This window comes from Drosophila subobscura, chromosome U (assembly GCF_008121235.1).
Source record: "Drosophila subobscura isolate 14011-0131.10 chromosome U, UCBerk_Dsub_1.0, whole genome shotgun sequence".
Lineage (NCBI taxonomy): Eukaryota > Metazoa > Arthropoda > Insecta > Diptera > Drosophilidae > Drosophila > Drosophila subobscura.
In genome coordinates, this window is record NC_048534.1 from 12,328,399 (window position 1) to 12,353,615 (window position 25,217).

The 25,217-nt window shown below is 42.7% G+C and overlaps 2 protein-coding genes across 5 annotated transcripts; both read right to left on the reverse strand.

Moving 5' to 3' along the window:
- Window positions 1-68: 68 nt before the first annotated feature.
- Window positions 69-24,886, reverse strand: LOC117899955 (protein YIPF5 homolog). Of its 4 annotated transcripts, XR_004649256.1 has the most exons (8): window positions 24,711-24,884; window positions 24,438-24,643; window positions 24,340-24,374; window positions 22,532-22,642; window positions 21,722-21,906; window positions 16,995-17,234; window positions 11,905-11,906; window positions 11,235-11,247 (listed from the first exon to the last, which is right to left on the reverse strand). XR_004649256.1 is itself a non-coding variant. In XM_034810109.1 (6 exons), the coding sequence occupies exons 1-6, from the start codon at window positions 24,806-24,808 to the stop codon at window positions 17,072-17,074; spliced, it is 798 nt and encodes a 265-aa protein (XP_034666000.1). In that variant the 5' UTR covers window positions 24,809-24,884; the 3' UTR covers window positions 16,771-17,071. The 4 variants fall into 4 exon arrangements, 2 of the variants coding, with proteins under 2 accessions (XP_034666000.1, XP_034666001.1); XR_004649255.1 differs by lacking the exons at window positions 11,235-11,247; window positions 11,905-11,906 and adding an exon at window positions 69-80; XM_034810109.1 differs by lacking the exons at window positions 11,235-11,247; window positions 11,905-11,906 and having other exon boundaries at window positions 16,771-17,234.
- Window positions 15,115-15,892, reverse strand: LOC117901217 (proteasome subunit alpha type-1-like). Its single transcript, XM_034811884.1, has one exon. The coding sequence runs from the start codon at window positions 15,856-15,858 to the stop codon at window positions 15,115-15,117; it is 744 nt and encodes a 247-aa protein (XP_034667775.1). The 5' UTR covers window positions 15,859-15,892.
- Window positions 24,887-25,217: the final 331 nt, after the last annotated feature.

The following is a 25,217-nucleotide window of genomic DNA, read 5'->3' on the forward strand; positions in this document are numbered from 1 at the left end:
AGTCATTTACCCATTGACGCGTTCTGCTTTACTCATTAGAGCAGTTAACGTCGCATCGCTGCAACGCCGGATTGCTGCAGCTCCTTGTTCCCTCTTCCTGGGCAGTTAATCCTTTTTCTAGGGGGAGTTTGAGGGGCCAAATAAAAAATTCCCTTGATTTATAGGCAAAGTTTATTAAATGCGCTCAAACGTGGCCACGCCCCAAAGCCAAAATGCGCTCAACCTCCATCGCCACCCGCAATCGGCCACAAGCCGAAGAGCAAACGTCAAGGCCCAGCATCCAGCATGCCCTCCATCGAGGGGGGTACAGAGAGTGAGAGTGAGAGAGATCGATTTCGATTCAATTAGTGGAAATTAAATGTAAGTTTATATGTATAAGTCCCTGGCTCCCACTGTCTGTGTGTGTGTGGGCACGGTTGGGCTTCTGTGGATTGCGATGATTACATTTCCGCACTCCACCAGCCTCCGTCCTATCCCATGCTATATCCTTTGCCATCTACCATCTACAACCCATCGCCACACCACTACAGCAGACCAAGTCAGCCATAAAATGAGCGCCGAGCAAAAGAAGCAAGCCAAAAAATCAGAATCAGTTCAATTGCAAATTGAAAATCCCCTTACAACTTCCGTTTCCGCTATGCGAGATGGTGCGTGGGTGGCTGGGAGGCTGGGAGAGCGTCGGGCTTTGGCTGAACACGAGCAGTGGGTGGGCAAAGTCAGGCGGCATATGTGTATGTGTGTGTGTGTGTGGGTTGTAGAGGATACTCTGGATGTGTGTGTGGGCTGGCTGGCTGCCATGACAAACGTGGCGTATGAGCAATGCGCGCTAATTGGCTGCCATTCGATGTGCGCTCCGTTCCCTCTTTGGTTCCCTTTTTGCTCCCATTTCGTTACTTTCGTTCCCTTTCGTTTCATATCGTTCGTCAGCACACTGAGCGGAAGTTGGTAAGAAGTTTTCAAAGAAGGTTTTCGGCTGTTTGATATCACAGATGATGGATACTCTTAGATGATTTGATTTAATTATTTAAAATGAGAAATTTTCACTTTCAATATATTCCAAAACTAAATTATTTCAGTCTGCTATAAGTCTCAGATCTAAAATTTATTGGAGACTAATTTTAAGAGTTTTTTCTAGAATAATTGAACGAGAACTGAAAATACCCAGAACACATCCATCCTCGTGTGTAGTAATCACAGTTCTATTGCCGTTTTCTACTCTATTTTTACACTGATTTTTGAAGAAAGCTTCCATAAAATTATATTTAAGAACAGAATTTCATGTTCGGTTTTTTCTCAGTGCATGGGCAGAGAACAAGCAAAAGAGGAGCATCATACTGGGTGTCCTCTTGCTCATCATTCTACTCCGTCGCAGCAGCAGCCATTTGGAGCTGAAAGCTGCTTGGGCTCAGCCTTGGGATTGCGTTTGGTGATGGCGTCGGCAATGGCAGAGTTTGTGGTGGCACTGGCAGTGGTGTTGGCAATGGGAGATGGGCGTTAGGTGGGGGGGAGTGGGTCTTATTGCATAATTTGAAGGGGTTAAGCCATTGAGCTTTAATGCAAAATTTCAATTGAACGTCAAACAGTCAATTCGCTTTAGCGGTGATAATCGTAAAAGGATAATGGTGCTAAAAGCGCATAAAAACGGCACACAGAGAGGCAGCAGCAGGCTGGAGGCACAGTTGGGTAGGGAAGGGAGGGGACCCCCTGAGGCGGCACTGCCACCAACACTAGTACTTAGCATACTCGCATCTGCATGTGTGTGTGAGTGAGTGTGTGTGTATCTGCATATCCTTGTGTCTTCCCCTGTCTGCCTCTTGGCCTAAGTGTGCACTCAATTAAAGGATTTTTGTTGGTCGGAGCACAGCAAAAGAGAGACTGAGAGTGAGAGAGGCTAACGGCCGAACAATATTGGGTTTGTTAGATAAGCTCCTGCCAGCTCCTTTCTCCTTTTTTTTCTCTTCGCTTTTTACACTGGCTCCCCAGACACTTTGCCCCATTTTGTTGGCCCGTAGGCCATAAGCGGCTTTTCTAGGCGTCTTACAAAGTAAATACAAAATATTCAAATGTAAAATTGAGCATACACAAAATGTACCATAAATAAGAATGTTAGTTTAATAAACGGATCACCAAATGGTAGTAGTACTTCCAGAGAATTGTACAAATTCGAAGTGAGATTAAAATTTGTTGAAGGGTGTGGAATAAATGGGGGAGTTTCTGACTGGAGTCCACAGATTTCCTTGATTTGTGGAATTGATTTGCGTGGATTGGTTTAATCAGCTTTAATATGTGATTTATTTACTACTAAATTTATTTGTTTTTGGATGATTATGGGACCAGTTTTATCAGCAAATTGAATGACTTTTCCGCATAGCGACGGCCGCAAGTGTAACGTTTGACATTAGATAAGATATATTTGGTTATTATCTAATCGTTAATCAAATAATTTAATGCAGAACCTCTTTTTGCGTTGGTTTATCCGTGCAATTCAATCAAAGGCTTCCCATAGCATTGATTGGCAATCATTGAATATTATCCCAAAGTAAACACGGATAGGAACACACTTGTACAAACAATGCAATACAATTGAGCTTTTGTTTTAGATAATGTTATTTATATACATAGATGGATATTTATAGGTAGATATTTTTAATTTTTTACATCTTATACATGTCCATCCATACATTTATCAGTCCCTCCATCTTCATGGAAGCATTTACAGTTTTTAAAGATTTTCAGACGTGCACCAGTAAGCTCCTCCTGGGCTTGAATTCACCCCAGAGAGAAAAAGCGAGAGAGATAAAGATATTTGTTATAACTGTTAATTTAAAGTCTCAACAGTCATCACCCCGCCCTTCGATCAGATGCCATGACATCCCATTCCATTCCACACCGCAATCGTTGACAAGTTCTACCCCGAAAAGAGGAAGCGTGTGCCGGCAAAGGACATGTTGGCCTTGCTTGTTATTGTTGTTCTTGGCCGCAGGGCCAAAAGGATATCATAAGCACATAAGATGATGAAGTTGGGGTGCACCGGGAAAGCGCCGGAAGAAGGGTAAAGAAAAGAAGAGGAACAAGCAGATGAACAAGCGGAATGGAAATGAGAACATGAATGGGACTGGGAGCTGGGTCTGGGAGCTGGGACTGGCTCTGGGTGCTGAACGCTGAAGACACTTGGAATGGTTGTGGGCATGGCTGTAGGGACGTGAGGGCAACTTAATTTGCAACTTGTACGCAAAATCCTTTTGATTTTGTTATGTCGCTGCTTAAAGGTCCTTTTCTGTGGGAGCTCTTCAGAGTTCTTTCGCCTGCAGTTATTTGGCAAACTTAAGCGAGAAACCTTTTTCTGCTCCACTCCGCTCTGCTCTCTGTTTTTCTCTCGGGTTTTTCCCCCACTGATTTTTCACGTTTCTTGCTTTGTTTTTCTTTTCTGTTTCGATTTTGGTTGCGGCCAAGTTTTTCGGTAGCAAAAAGGGACCGCCGATCATTGTCCTTTTTTTCGGCCCATGCACACACAGAGACACAAACACAGACGGAGAGACACAGCCAGCTTCTGTTTAAGGGAATTTAAATTAAGCCTATGCAAATGCGCCGCAGGATGCTTTCTCCTTTCGCCTGCTTGTATCCGGAGATGAACCTCTGGAACTGGAAGCTGAACTGACGCCGAGCTGGGGCCCAACAGCTCCAACTGCTGGCCGTATTAACGCCGCATTATCGCTGCAGCCACGGCCACCCATTCTCACAGAGATAAATATGCAGACACTGAAAGAATAGTCGAAACTGAGTGTACAAATTATAAAGAAATGCGAACAGAGGTGTTAAATCTGTAGAGGATATAATTGGAGCTTATATAGAAAGAAGCTGTGGAATGTGGAGTCAGAATATTCAATTTAAAAATTGTATTAATCGTGTGGGATATTATATTACATTATTTTGGTTTGTCGCAGATTCACAAGTTCGCTTTACGAGTCTGAAAAATATTTCAACTTTGGATTTGCTTTGGATTTCGGAACTATTATTCGCGATATATTCAAAGCAGTCTTGTCCATATATAAATAATAAATCTAATAACAGAGAACTCCCTTGAATGTACAATTCCCTTTAGTCAAAAAGTTTCAAAATGGAGACTTCCCGTTTGCTGCGATCTCCTTATGATAAATGGAAAGTTGCTTTAAATTCAATTATTTGGCAGCTCTCTGTACGTGAAGGGAGAACCATTGAGTGGGTTCTATTCTTAGGCAAAAATTATACAGAAGCCTTAGGAGTTTGCTTAAGATTTATTCCTGAACCTGCTCCTATTTATTTTATATTAGTAAGTGCTTAAAGTGTAAATGCGGATTAGATACCTTAGACACGTGCTTGGTCTCCCCAAATCACTATTTATATCAGTAAATTCTTCATTTTCAAACCAATTTTATTCCCTCAGTGCATACACACACACAACACACACACACTCACAGTTATACGCACATGAATCAGCGCGGTAATGTATGCCATGAAAAAGTTTTTGCCATAAAAATGTGCTCGCAACTCGGAGTCGAGCAGCGAGTCCTTTGCCACTTGCTGCGGCGTGTCGCCTGTCACACAACAACTGCCCTATCACTCACAGAGCTCGGAGGCGCCTCCCAGCCAGACCCCTACCGCCTGTACATCTCCTGGCGCCGTTACACTGCCATGCCCCTCTTCTACACGAGATAATGAAATTGTTGCGAGTGGAGACGAAAAAGAAACTTTTGGCGAAGGCAGGCAAACATTTTAAATACAAAAGGATATGCGTGGGCAGGACGAGCAGAGTCCCTTTGCAGTGACATTGATGAAACGCTTTAAATTTACTGCGTTGCGACCTCCTCAACCATCTCCCCGGCTCCCAACCCATGCCCAAACCAAAGGAACAGGAGCAGGGCAGGATTCATGTTTCTTTTTTTAACTTTGCGGTTACTTCGCGTCCTCCATCTCCTCCTCGTCTTGCTCTGGGTCCTGCTCCTGGCTTGGGGTCTGTTTCTGTTTCTGTTTCTGGTCCCTGGCATTGTTGTGCTTACTTATCCCTGTCGAAAAATTGCCGAAACTTGGTGAAGCGCGTCCTTGAGCGGGCTAGAGCGACATAGACAGACAGAGAGGGAGGTGCAGAAGGAGGAGCCAGTAAATGGAATGGAGCTGCCATTCCTCGGTAGTCAGTGCATTTAGTCAAAAGTGATTGAAAAGGCATTTTGTTATAATGCCAACTTAATGACAACGAAATTACAGCAAAAGCCAAGCCAAAGCCAAGGAGCCGACAGGAACAGCAATTCGAAAGAAGACAAAGTTGGAGGCTGAATTTTTAAACACTCTGCCAGTTAGATAAAGACCAAGAGGTAGCTGAAGTATAATGGATCAGTCTCATCTGATTAAACTTAACAGCAACGTGAAGAGCCGGTTTATACTCAATTTTTTTTTACGCTCAAAACTTATCCCCGATTTCTCTTCTTTCTATTTACCAGACGGAAATTTCTTAATGTTAATCTACATTGCAGCTGATCAACCAAACAGCTTGATAAATTTTGAGTACCATTTCTCTGAGAGTATTTCTCTTCAACGCACAACAACAGTTACCGCTAAGCAAAATGAGTTTCCGAATACTTTTTGAGTCGCAAACTTTGTCTCCGCCACCAGAAACACACAATTTTTCCCACATTTTCCATGGTCGCTATTTTTAATAGAGTGTATAGAAAGAGAGTGCGAGAGAGAAAGAGAGTAGTTCCCTCCCTCTCTCTCTTGTCATGCTGGCAAAAGCGTTTTAATTGTTTGTCTTGGCAATAGAACTCATAGATTTGAGAGCGTAGCAGGCAGGGGACGGTAGAGAGCAGAGAAATGTTTAAGTAATCGAATCAAGGGTAAATCTTCTTTAAGATTTCCTCAGACTTTGCCATTGATTTAAGGAACTTTATCCAGCAGATGCTGGAGCAGCTCCCAAAGAGACAGAAGTAGGGGTAATTAAATTTGGGAAAAATGAAATGAGACCAGATAAAATATTGAAGCTCAACAGATGGCCGACAGCACAGAAATAGCTGCTGTCACTCTAGTCACTAGGGTCTAGTGTATATTTATCTGAGCGAAGAAGTCTGCAATAAAGGAAAGAAAGTTGCCTTCCATTCCCTAATTAAATGGATTATATTCAGGCATTGCAAGTATGACCTTGACTCAAGAGGAATTTGCATTATGACTAGCTTATTTTATTGGGAGTTAATGCCGCGACAAAAAATGATGCCCAAAAATGCGAACATAAAATACAAAAAAGGAAAAATGTATACAAATTACAAAGTAGAAGAAACCTTTATAATTCAGCCATTGGATTGCCTTAAATCTGCATGAATAACCATATCCTGTGAAAGGTCAGAAAATGTTTTCTTCAAGCCATAAAATATTGAAAATATTTACGCTGGAAAATGCCATGACGGAAAGGCACTAAATCGCGGATTATGAATTTTTTAAACAAATTCTTGGTGTGTGAATATGATCTACCCATCCAGGGCAATGCACACATTTTCGTCTCGTTTTTATACATTCAAAAGTTTTCATTTTGTTGCCATGTTAAGCAACTGGAAACATTTAAAAATTGGTGTTCAACTAGACTTTTTACAGTGGATATTAATAACGAATATTCAAACCCAACTATACCTTAACTATACCTTCCCCACTGCAGGCAAAATGCCCTGCATTTCCCCTACTATCTGTTACGTCTTCAGAGACCCCCTAAATGTACTGCTCTTTGCTGCCTTTCAATTCCATCCTTTTCCAGCAAATAGACTCCTAATTTCCAACAAATCGAATATGTTTTCGTGCTACTTGCACTTTATGGACTCGATCAAGTGCAAAATCCGATCCGAAAAGTGCTATGCTGCCTTCACGGACAGAAGGCCTCAGGTTTTTGGGTTTTTGGTGGGTTGGCGGCTGTGGGGGGAACGTCGACTGCTGGGGCAAAAGTGTTTCAATTATTTAGCTTGAATAAAATGCATGCAGCAAAGTGTCCAAAGCACACACAAGCACACACACGGATTGCGGGGAGCTGGATAACTGGCGATGGAGTTGGAGTTGGTGCTGAGCCGAGGAGGAGGCTGAAGCACGTAGCCGAAAAGTATGCTATTGAAATATTTATGCATCGCTCGCTTTGCTCGTTTGCTTTGTTTGGTAGCTGTCTGCTTTGCTTTGTGTGCGTGTGTGTTTGTGTGTGTGTGCGACAGAGCATCTGTGAGAGTGTGCGGCTGATTAAGCATTTGACATACATATTTCCTCCTTGCAGTAGCAGGATCAGGAGCAAGAGCAACAGCAACAGCAACAGCAATGGGGTTCAAAGCGCATTAGACATGCAAAACAAACACGTGCCGACACGCACACACTATCTGCCAGCTCTTACCCTTCATCCGGCAGCTCTTTGTCTGCCAGCAGAGGGAGGGGGACGAGGATGGGGATACCCTGTGTCGCATTTTCCTATTAGCAGGCAGCAATTCGCAACAAAATATGCAAATGCAGCCAAGCGAGTGAGTTCCACTCCTCTCTTTTGCTCTCTTTTAACACCCCTCTCTCGCTCTGTCTCTCTCTCTCTCTCTCTCTATGTATAAGTGCATGCCCCGTTTCAGCATTTGCCGCATTGTTTTTCTGTCTGTTTGTTTGTTTGTTTGTCCGCCGCCTGAATGATTCGTAGCCGAACATTTCCCAGCCAAAATTGCAGCACGTGATGCACAGCAAATAAACAGCCAAAACATGTTAAATACACTAATCATAAAGAGGGGTATGCGGCATTTTTTGAAGGAGTTTGTGTGAGGTATTTAAGTTTGAACAAATTGAATTCGTTTTGGGAACTCACTTCAATTATGTATCTGAAAGTTGCAGCACAAAAAACATGCATAGAAAACTTTTATTGCCACAAAAATTGCAAAAAGAAAATAGTTATCTATCCGAATTCAATCGAAAGTTTTCTGCCACTTTGGCAAGGGTTCAGATAAAGCATCATCAGTGGCGTAAGACCAACTTCCTTTTTGGCCATTCACTAGCTTCAAACTCTTCTCTTTTTGGCACACGTTTTCAGCCTTATCTAAGGGGATTCAGGCAGGAGCAGAGAAATGTGATGTTGGCTTTTAATTGAATTTTGAAACCGCATAACTGAAATCGCAAAGCCAGCCAAATCTTGACCTCTCAGGCTGGTCGTGTCCTCCCACTGCCCATTCGACAGGCAATAAAAATGTTGTAAAAATTTCGCCAAAAGTAATTTGTGCTATGGCAGAGACGAGGGGAAGATGAGCGAATGTTTTGGTACCCTGAGAAAGGGAGCGAATATTAGTTTGAACATTTATTTATTTAGTTTTTCTACCAAACGATATCTGAAATAAATCTTGGATAAACATGAACGAATTCAGTTCCCCTTAACCGTCCCTAAACCCTCCTTGATTAAACTCCTTCGCCCAACACATATACCCTTCGTGTACTTAGACACTCTCTCTGCCCAGCCTTAGTTTTTGGTGGCTGAGGAAGTGAGCGGCAGATTACAAGCGATTGCCACTTGGCGATGGAACTGGGACAGGCACTGGCAGCCAGCTACTCCACACAGGTCTTCGCCATCTTCGTTTTTTCAGCCATTACTACCCGCATGACCCCGCTCAATTAGTTAGCGCATTAAAGGGGATTCCGCAATGAGAGCAAAAGCTAGAGCAGTCGAGGAATTTATTGTATACCCAAGTCCAAGTTGGTTAGCAGGAGGAGTGAGTCTTTCTTATCGGTGTAACCAGGCTGTGCTGCCACACTGAGAGCGAGAGAGAGAGAAAGATAGAGGAATCGACTAGAGTTGAGACTCGTAATTGACTTGTTGCCAAGTAATCGTTGCCTGTTAACTGCTGTTGTCAGGGGATTATCTACAGTTCAGTTGGAAGCGACTGGAATCCTCCACTGCCTCATTGCTATCCTTGACTAGCACACACACACACACACACACACACATGCCAGGATCCATAGTCGAAGCTCATTGAAGTGCATAAAAAGTGAAAAACAATAAACATGGCCAGGTAATCCAGCATTTCCAGCTTCATCCAATAGCAAAAGCAAATGCAAAAGAGGGCAGGCGAGGCAGCAGATAATTCAAAGGAAAATGGATTTTATTTTGAATCTCAATTTTCCTATAATCCCAGAACGTAGGCAAAACTCTAGCTACGCTTTCCACCTCCATTCAAGTGTTTTGTTGTCCTCCCCAGCCACACTTCAGCTAATTGGTTCTGAAATTGTCGAGAGTCGTAGATTATTTATCTGATTCCCAGTACTTGGCAGCCGTTCACCCATCCCTCCATCAGTCCATCCATCTATCAAATCTCATGGTCAACCGGCGCTCCGGAAGTGTGCAACAATCTCTGGCCGCAGCAATCAACGCGCCAAGTTGCCAGCCACTTTTCTCCCCCAAGCCCTCTCCCTCTGGCCCACCCTCTTGTTGCATGTGTGGCGGCAGCCATTTTGGAAGCTTAACCATAAATGTTGCATTCCGCTTTTAAGCTGCAACCCAACGATGTGATGAGTACGATGTGTGCGAGGCTGAGGCTGGGGCTTACCAGCAATTTGGTCTGGCTTTGGCCTGAGTCAACGAGAGAGGAAGTGGTAGAAGTGGAGCGGGAGCAATGCAACATCTGGCCACCTTTTTACACGTGCTTCCCTTCAACCCAACCGCTCATCTCCGGCTAATTCTCTATGCATTTCAGGAATCCACTCTCCGCGAACCAACCCATCCCATCCCAGCCATCCCTTTGAAAGGGCGCTCGTCGTCGGGGCTCGTCAAGTGGTCCATTTAAATCTTCCCACTGGCTGCCACTCATCCCATTCCTGGCATATAGACCTTCTTTAATGGCAGCTGTGAGACATTCTTTGCATTTATTTGAAATGTTATCTAGTTGGAAAACCTTCTTCGATTGGATCGTTGCTTAGACTGATTATATTTTCCATTTAGTTTCCTTAAATGTGTTTAAATTTCTTTGCTAAGTGACTGCCTGCAGCTATGGACAGAGCTGAATGATTGACATTTTTTAAATTCTTCAAGGCTTGGTTGTGGGGGTGCGATTTACACCTGTTGGCCTTTGGAACATGCTGTTATTACGTGGCCATTTGCGTGCCCACAACATCGCTGCTGAAGCGTTAATGCAACCACACCCACACATGGTAGGAGAAGCAATCACCCACATACAGCAGAGACCCAGCCAGGCACTGGCAAAAAAAACGAAGTGGCTTTTGTTTGTAGAGAGAGAACTGAAGCTGTAGCATAATTTATAATTTTATGTATAATTTACTGTATATTTTAGCAGCTGTTTTTTCGCTCGAAAACGGTGTGGATCGGTAGAGCGAGCGCTGCCAGAGAGCGTTTCAGTGCGCTGTAAATGGGAGCGCTCACAGACTGTTAACGGAGCGGCGTACATGGGAGCGGTAACAGAGTGCTAACAGCGCTGTTGTTTTTGTTAGAGCTGCTGCTGTGAGCACTTAACTGCGGTTACAGGCGACAACGTAAGCTCCAACTTGAAATGGCTTTCTTCGGTGTGCGATTCGGAGACTCTGTTATGGTCTGCAGCATCTTTTTTTTTACCGGAAATCACTTTATTTAATTAATAAATTCTTTATTCTTTAAGCGATTTAAATTCTTCAGATCCATCGATCGATACATTTGGAAGCTGCATGGACAACAATCTGCTTTGCATTTTTCTAGTTGTCAGATTTTAATTTTCTTTCAGTGCAGTTGCCTGACATCCTCGCTTCGTGTTTCGTTGTGCTTCCTTTTTGTATTCCCTCTTTTTTTCGACCATTCAATGAGCTTTTAAGAGCGCTAATTAAAAATGTGGCAAGTGCAACCGATGCAGACACACCTCCCCTTTGGTGTCTGCCCAGCACCGCGCTTCAGTTCTCCACCTATCCTTTAGTTGCCATTAAGGTCTATAGCCATAATGTGGCTGTCGTCTCGCTTTCTATTGCCTGCTCTTGAGGGAAAGCGTAATTAACGCCTTTTACTCTTGGCATTGGTACAGGCCATGCCACATTCCACACACACACACACATGCACATGCAACCCTGAAGCCATCATCCCCGCTGCGACTCTACGCCTCTTGTGGCTATTGCGGCTTTGTCTGTGTGGGAAACGTTTTTAGATTGCATATTTATTAAAATGCAGCAAAGTTGCAGCCACAAAAGCAGCAGCCAGCAGCAGCAGCAGCAGAAGATGAAAGAACAAACCCAAGATGAGCACGAGGAGTGGCTCTGCAGGAAAAGCTAAAATGTAATAACTCTTGTTGTCCCCCCTCCGCCAGCCCACCCCCCTCCTTCTTTGGCCATGCATTTCCGTAAGCAGCTTTTGTCCGCAGGTGTTTTTCCATTGTGTTGGCTCAACGCTTAACGCTCGGTGGGCTGTGCTGGAGGGGGAAGATGCGCTCAGAATGGAATGGAATGGAATGGATGGTCTAACAGCCAGCATTCTCTTTTGCAGCCAAGGATTTTTCAAGACCAAGCTGCTTTTTATCAGAGCGGAACAATAAAGAACGTAGAGCTGTGGCAACGAAAGCTTAGATACCCTTAACGACCAAGCATTTCCATGGCAGCAAGAATTTTGAATAACTTTTGTTACGAAATTTTCAGAAAGAAAAACTTATATTTTCCCACGTCACAATCGATGATTGCGAGAATTGTGCTACCCGCATCGAAGGGTATGCAAAGTCGTCAAACTAATAAGCTTATGAAAGGGAAAAGCTGCACACCGTTCTCGAACGCCGAACCGCTCGGGCGTCCCAGCTAATTGTGAGCTAATTCTAATTATCAGCAACACATTCGAGCGTCCTGCTCCGGCTTCTGCGTCTGCTCCTGCTCCCCAGCCAGCCAGCTCCTAACGAGTGTTTATTAATGGCGCTAATGGCAAGCGACGCCTTTGATGAGCATAAAATGCTTAAGCACACAGATCCTTCCCAAGGTCCTCTTCCCCCTTACCTCTGCTCTCCATCCTCTCGGCTACCGGCTGCCGGCTGCCGGCTCTGGCTCCTCTTTCAGGCCACGCAATTAGCGCACAAATATTTCCGCATACATTTCTTTATACCAATTTTTTTTTCTTTCCTTTTTTCCCTTTCAGTTTCCTCGCCTTTTTCACAGCTTTGGCCATAAAAATGCTCAACCGAATTGTAGTAATTACAACAATTTGCATAAGAGAGCGAGATGGGGAGTGTGAAAGCGGGCGAAAGAGAGCGAGATAGAGCAGCAGCCAAAACGGAAATCAAAAAGCGCAAAGCAACCGAACGGCGCTCACAAAAGTATGCTACGCATTTTTGCAATTTATTCATGCAGACAAATGGTAAAAAGAGGAAGGGAGGAAGGGTGGAAGGGAGTGCGAGAGCGAATTAGTGGGCAAAGGACCGACCATCCCAAAATATACCAAAAGGAGAAAAGAAAACGCTAATTATGTAATATGAAAATGCGACAACAACGTTGAATTATTTGCATATGGCAGCAACAGCACGGAACAACCCTTTTTTTTGGGAGATCCTTTTTGTTCTGGGTAATATTTTTGCGGCCATTAACAAATTCAATTAACACTCTGCATACGGCTGAGAATTTTGTGATTTTCATTACCAAATCTCAATGCAAAATGAACACCAAAATCCTTTCAGGCTGCCCAGCCTGATGCTGCTGCAGTTGAAATCCCAATTACTGCCGCAGCTTCACAATCGAATATTTTCCAATCGGATTCAATGGTAGTTGGAAGAAAGAAAGGCTTTCGCCAGGCATCTGCATCGTTTGTTGTCGATTAGTGCAACAGCCGCAGAGAAGGGAGAGAAAGTCTGAATGTGAAATCATAAATACCTGAAGAAGAAAATATGTTCTGCGCCTTTGCTGGAGAGATCAAATGTGGTTTAAGGGAAAACCATCAATAAAATATATGCAATTTTTATTTCATTACAAGTGGAAAAATATTCCAAGCTTAAGTATCGATGCACTGCTAGAGGATAAGAATATGAAAATATAATCAAATAAATTTTGAGTTACAAGTAAATGGTTTTTTGCTTTCACAAAAGAGAGAGTGAGAGGTGCAGAGCTGCTTCTATTATTTATAGTGCTTAAGTGCGTGTACTCGGTACTCGAAGAGTAAATAGGGTATATTGTATTTGTGCGGATAACGGTTGTATGTAACGCACAGAAGGAAACGTTTCCGACCCCATAAAGTATATATATTCTTGATCAGCATCAATAGCCGAGTCGATTGAGCCATGTCTGTCTGTCCGTCTGTCCGTCCGTCCGTCCCACTATGGTCCAGATGACCACTTTTCTTGGCCAAATTAAATAACTCGCGAACGGAACAAGATTTTTTGATTTAATCTTTTGATATAAGTTAAGAATATGAAGAGGAAGGTTTTTTGAAAAAATGGGCGTGGCAGCTTCTTTTTTTAAGGGAAAATCGGTTTTTAATTTTTTTTCTTAAAATGTTAGAAGCAAAACAAGGATGGGAATATGTTTAACAGATTAAGATTCTATAAAAAAAGTCGTAGCACGAATTAAAACAACTTAAAAATCTAAGATAATCGCATTTTTTCTCCCACAGAGCATGCTCTTCAGCAGTTTTCATTATAAAACAATATTACACTGGCTACACTCTAGCCCTCCAAAATAGCTAGTGATTAGTACTGTGGCTTAAATGCAATGCAAAATGGTACCCTACTTCACAATTTTCTTCTTCATTGTGTTCCAAAGGGCAAAAAATATTGAAAATTCTCATTTGAGGTTATGATCTATAAATGCAAATTGTAAGAGTTGTGGTCAAATGTGGCATTTGTGACTATATACATTTTAACAATCATTTATTGGTCTACGACACACAATAGGTTTCAAGGTGGGACTAGGTGACACTCTATTAAAAAAAAAAACTTCAAAAAATTAGTCTTTACTACGAACTGACACGTATTGAAGGCCTCACTTTGACATACAATTACGAAGACATCGCCAACCACTAGATACCGTTCACATTACAAAACACGTGGTAAAAACCCTACTGAATAAAATGCATCCAAAAAATTGGATCAGTTAATCGTATTTTTCAATTTATGAGACATTTAAAAATAAAATTGGTACTTTTCCACTGCACGTGCTGTGCAAAAATGACCGCTAGGTTTCACAGCTGATTTTGCGAAGGTGGCGCCATCTATGCAAATTTCTGGTACGCAACTTTGATGGTCACTCTTTTTCTAATGCAGAGCGCCAAAAACCACGTCTTGGTTTTAACTTTTAAAAATTGCCTTTTGGCCGTAAAAAGTGGTCGTCTGTACCATAGTGCGTCCGTCCGTCTGTCCGTCTTGTTTGTTGGCTAGTTCTCAGAGACTATAAGAGCTAGAGCCACCAAATTTTGGCACCAGACTGCTGTATGCTCACACTGAAACCAGTGTATTTCAAAAATGAGCCCCGCCCCCTTCCGCCAACGCAAGAGGGCGAACGTTTCCCAAATCTACAATTTTGAAGATAACAGAAAACTAAAAACTCCATTCCGTAGGGAATGACCATATCTATCAGATCACCAAATTGGGATTGGATCATTATTATAGCCACAATGAAGAAATTAATTTTCAGTGGCCAAACCCACCCCGTCCCGCAGCTTATATGGCCTCTGCCCCTGACACATCTCTGCCGCTGCCTCTGCCTCTGCCGCGACTCTGCAGTGGAGTGACTCTCCCCTCTATAGGGGAGGGTGGCGAGCTAAAGGAGCGTGTTGGCGTGAGTAGTGTTGTTGATGTAGATGACAGATGAAGAAAAAATGTAAAATTTGACAAATAACCAGATGTAGTACTGAGTGCCGGGTTTAAAAGTTGTGACGCGTAAGAAGCGTCTCACACGTCCCTTCTCGTTTTCATTGCATTTATTTGTACTACAACAAAAAAGTGGATAAACAACAAAACAATCAACTGAAGTGGTCATTTAATTGAGACATCAGGAATAATTTCAAGTGTCTTTAATTCGCATAAATATATTAAGCTAGGCTCTGTCATAAGAGTGTAGAAATGAAAGAGAAAGTTGACTAATGCTTAAAAGGATCCAGAATAGATGGCTGAAGATATTCAAAAATGTGTTTCACTTTTATTTTATTAACATTAAACACTACAGATCGGCTGTATCTGCTGACTCCAAAAGGAATCCCAAATGGTTTGCCATTTGGAGATACTTTTGAGTCTCTTTCTCGCCAAAGACTTTGAACTCTACATCTTTACCCACGATGGCCACTTGTATGTTGAGCTTCTGCTCGATGCCCAGCGGACCGCGAATGGCCCGAATGCCGTGGCAAATTAAATCGTCCTTCGAGCAGCCCTCAAAGTGTTGCATGTGATGCTCCAGGTAGTCGCGTGCTATCTGCGAACGCGACCCAATCGCAGTGGCTAGGCATTTGATGACAGTGGCCGATGGCATCACCTGGTAGAGGTGTGATCCCTGCTCATCGTAGCCCGCCACCAAGAGGCCAGACCCAAAGGGGCGACGATCGTAACGGTTGGTGTGGGCTTGCACCTTGTTGCCCAGATTAATCATCAGTCGATCCACAGGTATTTTCCCGATGTACGAAACGCGATAGGTGTGGGTCTCGAGCAGCATGTAGCGGAAGAGGGTTTTGGCATCGGGTGCCACACCCGCAAAGGATATGCCCAGCTGCGAGCTCACGGGCATAATCTTTCGCTGCATTGTCCCTTCAGCCGATGGCTCGTAGAGTGAAGCCAGCACGGTGAAATCCTTGTTCTTCAGTCCCACGGTGGCCTCTCCCTTCTTCACTGCCTCCATGGCATACTCCACCTGGAATATCCGTCCCTGTGGACTAATTACCGTGGTATCATTGTCATACCGATGGCGTCTCATGGTTCGAGTAGTTTGTGCTTTTTTCGTAGCTGTCAAATCTTTTATAGAACAATTTCACACGTTCGAAAAGAAATGACAAGTCTGGCGGCAAAAAAAATGTAACAAAATAAAATAACAGAAATTCGTTTGAAATCAATAGCAGGAACTTCAAAATAAACAAATAAATTCTATTAATGTTGCACTAAAAAATCAATAGTGGAACTTTTTATGATTTGTACACGGTTTGGCATATTTTTTGTATGCATATTTATGCTTAAATTAAATGTATATTTTCATGACTGTGTCAAGCAGGAAAGACACAAAAGTCCATTAGAAACTTACCCGCGCGAGTTTATATTGTGGAACTAATATTAATCGTGCATGTGATTATTCTGCAAGTTGAAGGAGCTGTTAAGTTACTTAAATTCGAATACGAACCAGCACGTGGTTTGGCCTTCAATATTGATGGTGCCTGGTAACAGTTCGGTATCATTTCTCTATAGACCGACATGCGTTAAATCACTTTTTTACACTCACCTGATCGATAGTTCATCCTCATGAATACTCCCAATATGCATTCCATAAAAAACCAACTGATTCATGGCATAATACCCATGTAGTATATACATTTCCACAGCAAAATGTGCGAGAAGAGTTATTAAAATAAAGCAAAGAGTTCGGCGTTAATGTTCCATATGCCCACCGAAAAAGTGCGCGATGCAAAACGGAAACGGAAACGAGCGCGTGAAATTCCAATATGCTGCTTACACTACCGCATTTGTATGTATAAATAGAGTAGCTCTGTGTATGCCCCCTTTTATCTGTATGGCAAAAAACCAATTTCAATTTGTTAACCATTTTTTTATCCCCAATCAAATTTATTACACGGCATAACACAACCAAAAAAAAAAGAGAACAAAAAAGAGGGGGAGATATGGTTGAGTAGGGGGAAGAGATGGAACAACAAATTCGCAATCGGCTCTTATTTTCTTACAAAACATATATAGCTTTCCATGTATGTGTGCCAGTCACTCTCTCTCTCTCTCTCTCTCTCTCTCTCTCTCTCTTTGCTCTTTTGCTCTCTTTCTATTTTCTTCATATGTTCGAGTATGTGTTTGCAGGACAATTAAAACGAGGCTACTGCTGCTGAGAGAGACAGAGAGAGAGAGAGATGAGTGAGTGTGAGAGCATATGACGAGGTGGTATAGCTGGAGGCCCGACCGCTCGCCCGTCCCTAGTAAATGGTAATCAAGGCAAATCCTCCATAGAGCACCGCACACGGATAGGCAATCAGCATCTGTTGATGGTCCATGGAGAACGCTGTGGCGAACAGTTTCGAGGCCGATATGGCGCACCAGAATATGGAGATGCCGCTCACAATTAGGCCGAGTGTGCCCCTGCAAAGTGATATGGTAGAGAGAGCAGTTGAGATAGATGTACGGATATACGGTTATGGGTAGTGGTAGAGGTAGAACGGTAGCGGCAGTGGCAGTGGCAGCAAAGAGCCCCAGCCTCATAGATATAGCGCTAAAATCAATAAACAATGCATATGCATGAAGCAGACGGTAGAGAAGCGGCGAAACAGCAGCAGCAACAGCAAAGGATAGAGTATACGAGTGACTGAGAGTTTCATACAAAAAATAGAGAAAGAAAAGAGCGTGTGTGTGTGGGTGCGCGCGCGTGAGTGTGTTCGAATGAATGGGCAGGGCAAACAAAGACAGCAGGCGGCTGTGCAAAGGATGTGCAAACACAGTCCCACTACAAAGGCACACAGCCACGGCACACCAGAGTGCAGGGAATGAAAAATTGATATATAAGCGTTGTGCTCCGGCCTACCTACGGGGAAACTAGCTACATACAGCAGAGGCAGGATGATGAATATGCTTATACGTAGACCAGTTGTCGGCTACATAATCAAATCCCCAGATAGAAACTCGAAGTACGTCAAAGGATGGATGCAGCACTGCAATTCAAGTAAAAGTGAATAAAGCTCCTAAAGCGACTTTGTTGTCTTATTGATGTTATTTGATACAAATAAATATACTTTCTCAATTTCTTATCTTATAATTACAACCTAGACAGAGAGACCTTTTAAAATCAATCTAAAGTTCATTCATTACGACAAAGATTCTTGAATTAACACTGAAAAAGACCCAGCGGCCAGACTCGACTCGATGCACACGAGATTTGTTTGGTTTTAGTATTCTTTGGCATTCTTGGCATTCTCTTCTGTATTTTTCGCTTGTGCTTATGTCTGGCTGGCGTCAGTTGTCGCTGCATAAATCTCCAAGCAATGGCAACACTGATTTACAAAATGTTATGTTTATTTTCGTTGATGAGTGTTTTCGGTTGCCAACCTTCTGTTTAATATTTGACCACAAATTATACAATTTTCGCTTCAAAAGTGTTAACAAAAACATTATCTTTTCATGGCAAAACTACTTGAAATACCCTCGAAGCAACACACATTATCAAAACAAGCAAACACTCTCTTCAAGCTACTCCAAGTGTTCAATAAAAACACTTTATGACCAACAAATCAATGAAAAAAGAACAGCCCGAATGTATTGACATATTTTGACATTTTTGGAGCAACCAAAACATTTTAGTTGAAAGTGGAAAAAAGAACTTTACACAAACATTTTCCTATATTTACACAACGTTCCATAAACGTAAAGTCCCCAGTTTATCTGCGTCTATTTTGGAAAGCTAAAAGTCTCTTAAGAGTTCTCTATTGCAAAGCCATAACCCTTTGCGTAACGAGAAACCAATTTCTTAAACCGAAAACTGTATGAATAATCCCACCACATCTGTATGTGCATAAACTCGAATGAATCAAAGGTTCCGTATTCCGTGCCACGCTTCCATGCTGGCATTTAATGGATTGGCTCTTTGTGGTCTCAGCGGCTCAGCTGTCACCTGGTGGCGTTTCACCGTGTCAGCTTGCTCCTCCTGCCTCCTGCTGCAATCTTTGTCCAACTTTGTTTGTTGTTCCATGGGTTGCCATTGTGGAGCCAAGTGATTTTTTGGCCCCCGTCACAGTGCTTGTAGCGCTTAAATGGTCCGGACCAATGCATTGGCCAGTTCCAGTCCCAGTCCCAGGGCCAGCCTCAAGCCCTGGCCTAAAAACCAATCAAAACAATACTAACCCAGCTGGCGGAATAGCCCACCCCCCAATAAAGGATAACTCGACTGTCTGTGTAATTTTTGCGCACTTTTGCATCACCAAACAAACTCAATTAAAAAAGTATGTCCAAAGAAGCGAAAAAAAACGAAAAAAACGAATGAGAAGGGAATCGCAAAAATATTTACTGTAAACTTGGCTGCAATTCCCATGGAGAGTATATGAACATCAACGCCAAAACACACACATCGGACACACACCCCCCTCTCTCTCTCTTTGTCTCACTCTGTAGTTTACGGACATGCACACACACACACACACACACACACATATGCAGACAAAGTGCAGGCGCTTAAAACCAACAAATAAAAAATGCAAGCAAACAGGCAACCAAAATGGCAATTGCACGGGGCAGTTGGACAGTTTTTTAGGGGGAGCGGAAGAGGTAGGAAAAGGGGGAGGGTTTGGTGGACAGACAAAATGCTGTTGGTAAACCCGAGCAATAGTTGCTTTTTTACACGCTTCCCAGTAGCACACATCCCGCCGCCGGCGCACCCCACACCACTCTGTGCGCCCCTTTGGAGGTCTGAAATTATGACGTGCCAAAGGGGGAGTGGATAGGATCTGGAGCAGCGGGAGTGGTTCGCCCTTCCAGAGGAAGCGCTAAAAACTCACGCAGCATTTGCGTGTTGCTCCTCTCGCATCGTCATCATAAAAAGCGAAACGAGTGAGTGGAGCGCCCACAAAAAGAAAAAAACACTAGAGAGGAGAATATGTTGGAGTAAGCCGACTAAAGGTTACCCTCTACTTTAAGTTTTTCTCTCTACTAATTACAGATAGAAGGATTCAGCTGCAAATAAATCTTAAGTTCGTTTCCTGATTCTATTATAGTTTCAGCGTTCTTGATGCAAATAGAGAGCGAGACACGCCTGAATTGATAACGACCCACTACCTGTTACACCTTTTCACACACGACAGCGGTATACCCCTAAAGCATTTACAGCATTTACAGCATTTACAGGGTAAAAGACAAAACAACGACTAAAAGGGAAGAAGTAGTACAGGGAAATGGAGAGTGTAGGATAGAGAGAAAGCGGATGAGGATGAGGAAGGGGAACTGGAAGTGGATGTGGATGCAGAGTGAGAAGCGAGCACGGCAAGCAAGTGCTGGACACATATTTGAAAAGGAAACTACGTGAACGAAACTCAACGGGTGGCAAAACTGGACACGGAACGTTAGACAGATGGACATTGGACAGCCAACAGCCGACCACCGGCCACCGAGCCCCCCAATCGTTATCCTACTTCTCATCCCTTTCCTACTCCCCCTGGCAGTACCCTGTTCTCAGCGCGAAAATTAAACGGCGCATAGTTGGCGTTATTTTCCCTTCTTTTTTTTGTTGCTGCCTGTCTTGCCTTTTGCCTTGGCTGCAATTGGGGTCCCTGGTCCATGGGTTCGTAGTCTGTAGTTTCGGTAGTTGGTGGCCCCGGAGTCCACTAAAAGCGCAAATTAAGTTGGCCACTTTTTTTATATATCTGTGAGTGGGGTAAAAATACTGCTACATATGTATACGGGTGCTAGGGTGTTTGTGCTACTCTGGCCCAAAACTGCAACAAAATTAAAAACCTAAATTGTGCGAAAAGAAGCAACGGAAATCAGCCAAAGCAAAACAAAAAACGGAAGCTAGAAAAAGTGTTTCAACTCGGGGGAGTTCCGCTTAAAAGAAATATAACCGTAGGGTGGGGAAAACAAAGAAGAGATAACTTTTAATTCATCATTCAAATTAATTAATTAGTAGCTGAAGTCGTAAATGGAAGAACCCTGTCCAGTATTTATATTTACTTGTTACTAATAAATATTGAAATTTTTTTTCATACTCTTAAGACATTTTTCATAGAGCTCTAATCTCCGACTTCTATTTCTAAATTTCTAAATTTTTCTATTACTACCATGGGACATAGGATCTTTAGAAGGAAATGTATTCTATAGGAAAAGGTATAACCAAAAATAATTGTCGACGTATTTTTTCTAGATAAAATGCTTTGTTAAAGGTGCAACGGCTACTTAATTACTACTTATTAATATTTTCTACTAATTGTCATGGAAAATTGAGTCTAATTCATTTTAAATTAAATTTATAAATATGTTAATATTTCTGCAAAATAATTCGTATAAATTGTTAAACAAAATATGATTCAATTAATTACTTCCGCATGTATGGAAATTTCACACTATAATGTCTAGCCAGTTGGTTTTATTTGGTTTCTCTACATCTCTGAAATCTCCCAATCCCCGCATTTCACATACCCACACTCACAACTAATACCAAACAAAAACTGGCAGCAAAAATTAAACTAAACAAAAACCAATAACATCGAGGGAGAGCTGTATTCAACATGAACAGACGAAGAGGCTGCATCCACAGACGAGGCGGCATCAATTGAACAAATTTGAACGGAAAGGATCGAAAACAGAAACGTGCTGCAGTCGCAGCTGGACGGGCTTAGGCAAAAGTTTGTAATTACAGGCCACAAACAATGAGACGACTACGACTACGATGATGACGACTATGCCGATGCATTGGCAACTTTTCAATTAAAAACATAAATATAAACCATCAATGGGGAGGATGAGGCTGAGGTGGAGGCTGGACCGCAGCAAAGTTAGCAATGCAATGAATGAACGGGCTCTGCCGCGCTGTGCTCCGCTGAATGGGTGGGAGGATGAAAAGCCAACGACTTGTGTCAACAATTACTTACTGAATGGTGATTAAAATGTTGATGCCTGAGAGCACGACCATGGGCAGCAGACAATAGCCCAGCACGGAGGCCACCGCCCCAAAGGTCACCTGCGACCGTGTGACCATCAGCGACAGCAGACAATAGAAGAAGATGCAGCCCATCACGCCAATTCCATAGATGTACGAGAAGGTTACCTTGCCGCTCTGCAAAACGGAAAGGGAAGATAAAGTGGAAAGGTAATTGTTAGTGGGGTCTAATCCGAGAACAACAGAATCCCCCCGGGTACAGTCGCAACCAATTGCAATAGTCGGGGATATGGTAGGGATTTGCAATACTATTGTTAGCATGGAATAGTGGGTGCTAAGCGGGGGCACTTCCATGTTGGCTTTACGTTACGTTTGTGCGAAAAATTTAATGAAAAAGAATTGCTAAAAATCTTTCCTGTATTTTCTTTATATTAATTGTTTAAGACTTTGTAAAAAAACGTATGATGATGATTTCTCTATCTTATGGTAGATAATAATACAGGGAAAAGCTGAACGAAAATTCAGTCAATTTAGAAATGAATATCCGAGCAAAATGCTAACAGGAAAAAATCAAATTAAAATCACTTTTCTCAGACAAACAAACATTCCCGAAAACGTCTGAAAAGCACAAAACATTCTACTCGAAGGTATCAGTTCTGCACTCAACTCGCCTGCCATATTCGAGAAAATCTTTTCATCAATCCCTTAGCCCTTGTGAACGGACAATTATAATTGGTTTCGACTGTAATTTGGTTTGGGGGGATACTGCAAATTGTGCTGCAAACAAATTGATGGAACAAACCAGTAGCAGAAAGCCGCCAAGTGTGAGGCAGAAGACCAGTGGACCGGCCATGTCCGTGTCCTGGAGTATTTGCTGTTCGGTGCCGCGCAATGGATTAAGCACGGCCAGGGTCTAAAACGAAAGAGAGTAATACGATTAAAATTAGAGCAAGTGAAGGATTACAACAGCGGATTGGTGGATGGATTGGGGATAGGGGAAGAGCTTTGGTCCCATGGCAGGCAGCATAGACCAGGCCCGGCCATCATCATTCACACAGCCTGCGGCAGGACACAGGACACAGGACACAACACACAATTCATTTGTTGTTCGCACAGCGGTCATAAAACGAAGCCCAAGACCCGTTTTCCCAAACATTTGTTCTCTCCATGCGTTTTTGTTTTCCTCGTTGTATGCCCCCGTCCTCCCCTCTGTCCAACCCGCTGCTGTTGTTCTGTTGTTCCTTGTATTGTTTTTGCCAGTGTGTGCAGTCGCAGAGAAATTTGAAAAATGGAAATTGATGATAAATGATATTGCTGACCAGCGAGCAGAGGCAGAGGCAACAACAACAACGAGAATAGGAACCTGGGGGGCCAAGAGCTGTCAACGCGATTTGACGCATGAGAATGTGGAGCAGGACAACAGCAGCCATGAAATTTGATATTACAGGGAGCCACAGCTACAGCCACAGCCACAGCCCAATGCCCCAGAAATAGTGGTCGATGAAATGTCTGTCGCTCTCCGTCATTAGTTACGTGCCGGGATTGTTGCCACTTTAATTGAGATTGAAAAGCGTTTAGAGGGGAGAAGAAAGGCTACCATTTCGGTGCTAGGTATGTAGTTCGAATTCAATTTCGATTCATTACTATAAATTCCACATCGTTGGAGCAGCTCAAAATCCTAACCATAAATCCCTCGATTCCTCAAAGCAGCTGATGTACAATTTAATTAGCATTTCATTTCATTTTTATGATGGCAACGCGGACTCATTAACATTTTCATTTTTCAATTAACACAAACGTAATAAATTCCACGCTGAAGCTGAAAGAAATGAGAATCAAGCGTACGCAAATTTTTTACAAAATGTACAAAAATGCAGAAAGTTACACAGAAAGAGAGAGGAAGAGACAGAGCGAGAGAGAGACAGCGAGTGGCAGAAAAAAAGTGAGCGAGAAAAAGTTTAATTAAAAACATAAAAGTTGTTTTATTTATTTAAAAACAACTACGTGCACAGTGCCATGAAAAAATATGTCTTCATTAACGACAAAACGGCAAATGCAACGGCAACAAAGCGAACAATGCGAAAAAATATAGCGAAGAAAAAAAAAACAATAGAATTATTACCCCCGGGGAGAAGAAGGGAAAGTAAAGGGAGAACGAGAGCAATAAATACAAAGGCGAAAATGCAAAAACATTTAAATTTCAATTAAAACGGAGCGTGGCGCGCCAAAGTGAAGTTGGCTGCGGTGGAAAGCTCCTCCTCGGCCTAAAGTGGCCACGACTGCCAACCCACTCCAGTCCAGGAGCTCCCCACTGTGATGCACAAATTAGAAAACTGCACAACAAAGGAGAGAAAATGCGTGAAAGCAGGAAAGAAAAGAGAGAAATGAAAAAAAGAGGAATTATGCAGTTGGTGGGAGCAGAGTAATTGTCCGGGCAAACAAAGTGGAGCAACGGCAAGCCGGGGGGATTCGCGCAGCGCGCATAAAATATGCAATTTGCCTCAGCTTTCAAGATGTCTAGTTAAAAATGCGTTCAACTGCAGAAGGCAGGAAAAAAAAAAAAAAGGCAAAGGGATTGGCTAACAAGTTGGTTGACGGAGTGCGGTTTACCTTTTGGAATATGTGATTTGGATTGATGCCCAATTCTGTAAATAAAAACAACACCGTAAGTTGTGCACAAGTAACAGTTATCCAATATAGAGACTCACCCTCGAGTAACGGCGGTTCGTCATCAAATTCATTGCCGATGCCAGCAGCACCACCTGCTTTGCTCGACTGATCCTGCCCAAAGCTGTTTTCCGTATATGCTGTGGGATCGTAGAAGCCACCCAAACCCTGGGCAGGCGGATTCGCATAGGGAGCATCATAGTTGGGCGGCACTTGTGCTTGTGTGTTGTCAAAGGTTTGGAAATTGCTGCAAGCAAACGGAATCAGCAACGGGTCGGGGGCCGTGACGCGCCGAAGCACACATCAACACTTACAGCTCCTGGCCAAATTCCGGCATATCAAAGTTGTAGCTGGCATCTGCAGAGCCAGGCGCAGAGCCATAGAAGTCATTTGGTCCTCCAAACTGAGACATTGCAGTTGAATTTAGACACTATTTAAGTGTAATATTTATGAAATAACAACAAATATTAAAGTGCTACACGTCACTAGTGTGACCGCGGACGTTTCGCTTATACCGCAAGACCCTTAGAAAAATACCAAAATATATTTGCTCAGTTTCAAAATATACCGTGAAACTTAACCCACTGAACCTCCTCTAAATGAAATCAAATTTCTTTGGAAACCAAACACAACTTTTTTCATATTTGTAACATTCATAATACATTTTTGTTTTAATTCATAGCTCCAGTTGCAACACACACAAGTTATTGAAATTAGTTGTTCATCTTTGGTAGAGTAGAGAGGTACATGCAATTGGGGCTACTTAGTTATTGCGTTCATTAAGGGTTTCCTATAACATATGTAGGAATATATGTATAATA

Excerpts from the sequence above, each read along its gene's own strand:
- LOC117901217 (XM_034811884.1), bottom strand. The coding sequence starts at position 15,858 with ATGAGACGCCATCGGTATGACAATGATACCACGGTAATTAGTCCACAG.
- LOC117899955 (XM_034810109.1), bottom strand. The coding sequence starts at position 24,808 with ATGTCTCAGTTTGGAGGACCAAATGACTTCTATGGCTCTGCGCCTGGC. Across the intron at positions 24,644-24,710 it reads CCGGAATTTGGCCAGGAGCT|CAATTTCCAAACCTTTGACA; the intron begins GTAAGTGTTGAT and ends GTTTGCTTGCAG. Across the intron at positions 22,643-24,339 it reads CAAATCACATATTCCAAAAG|ACCCTGGCCGTGCTTAATCC; the intron begins GTAAACCGCACT and ends CTTTCGTTTTAG.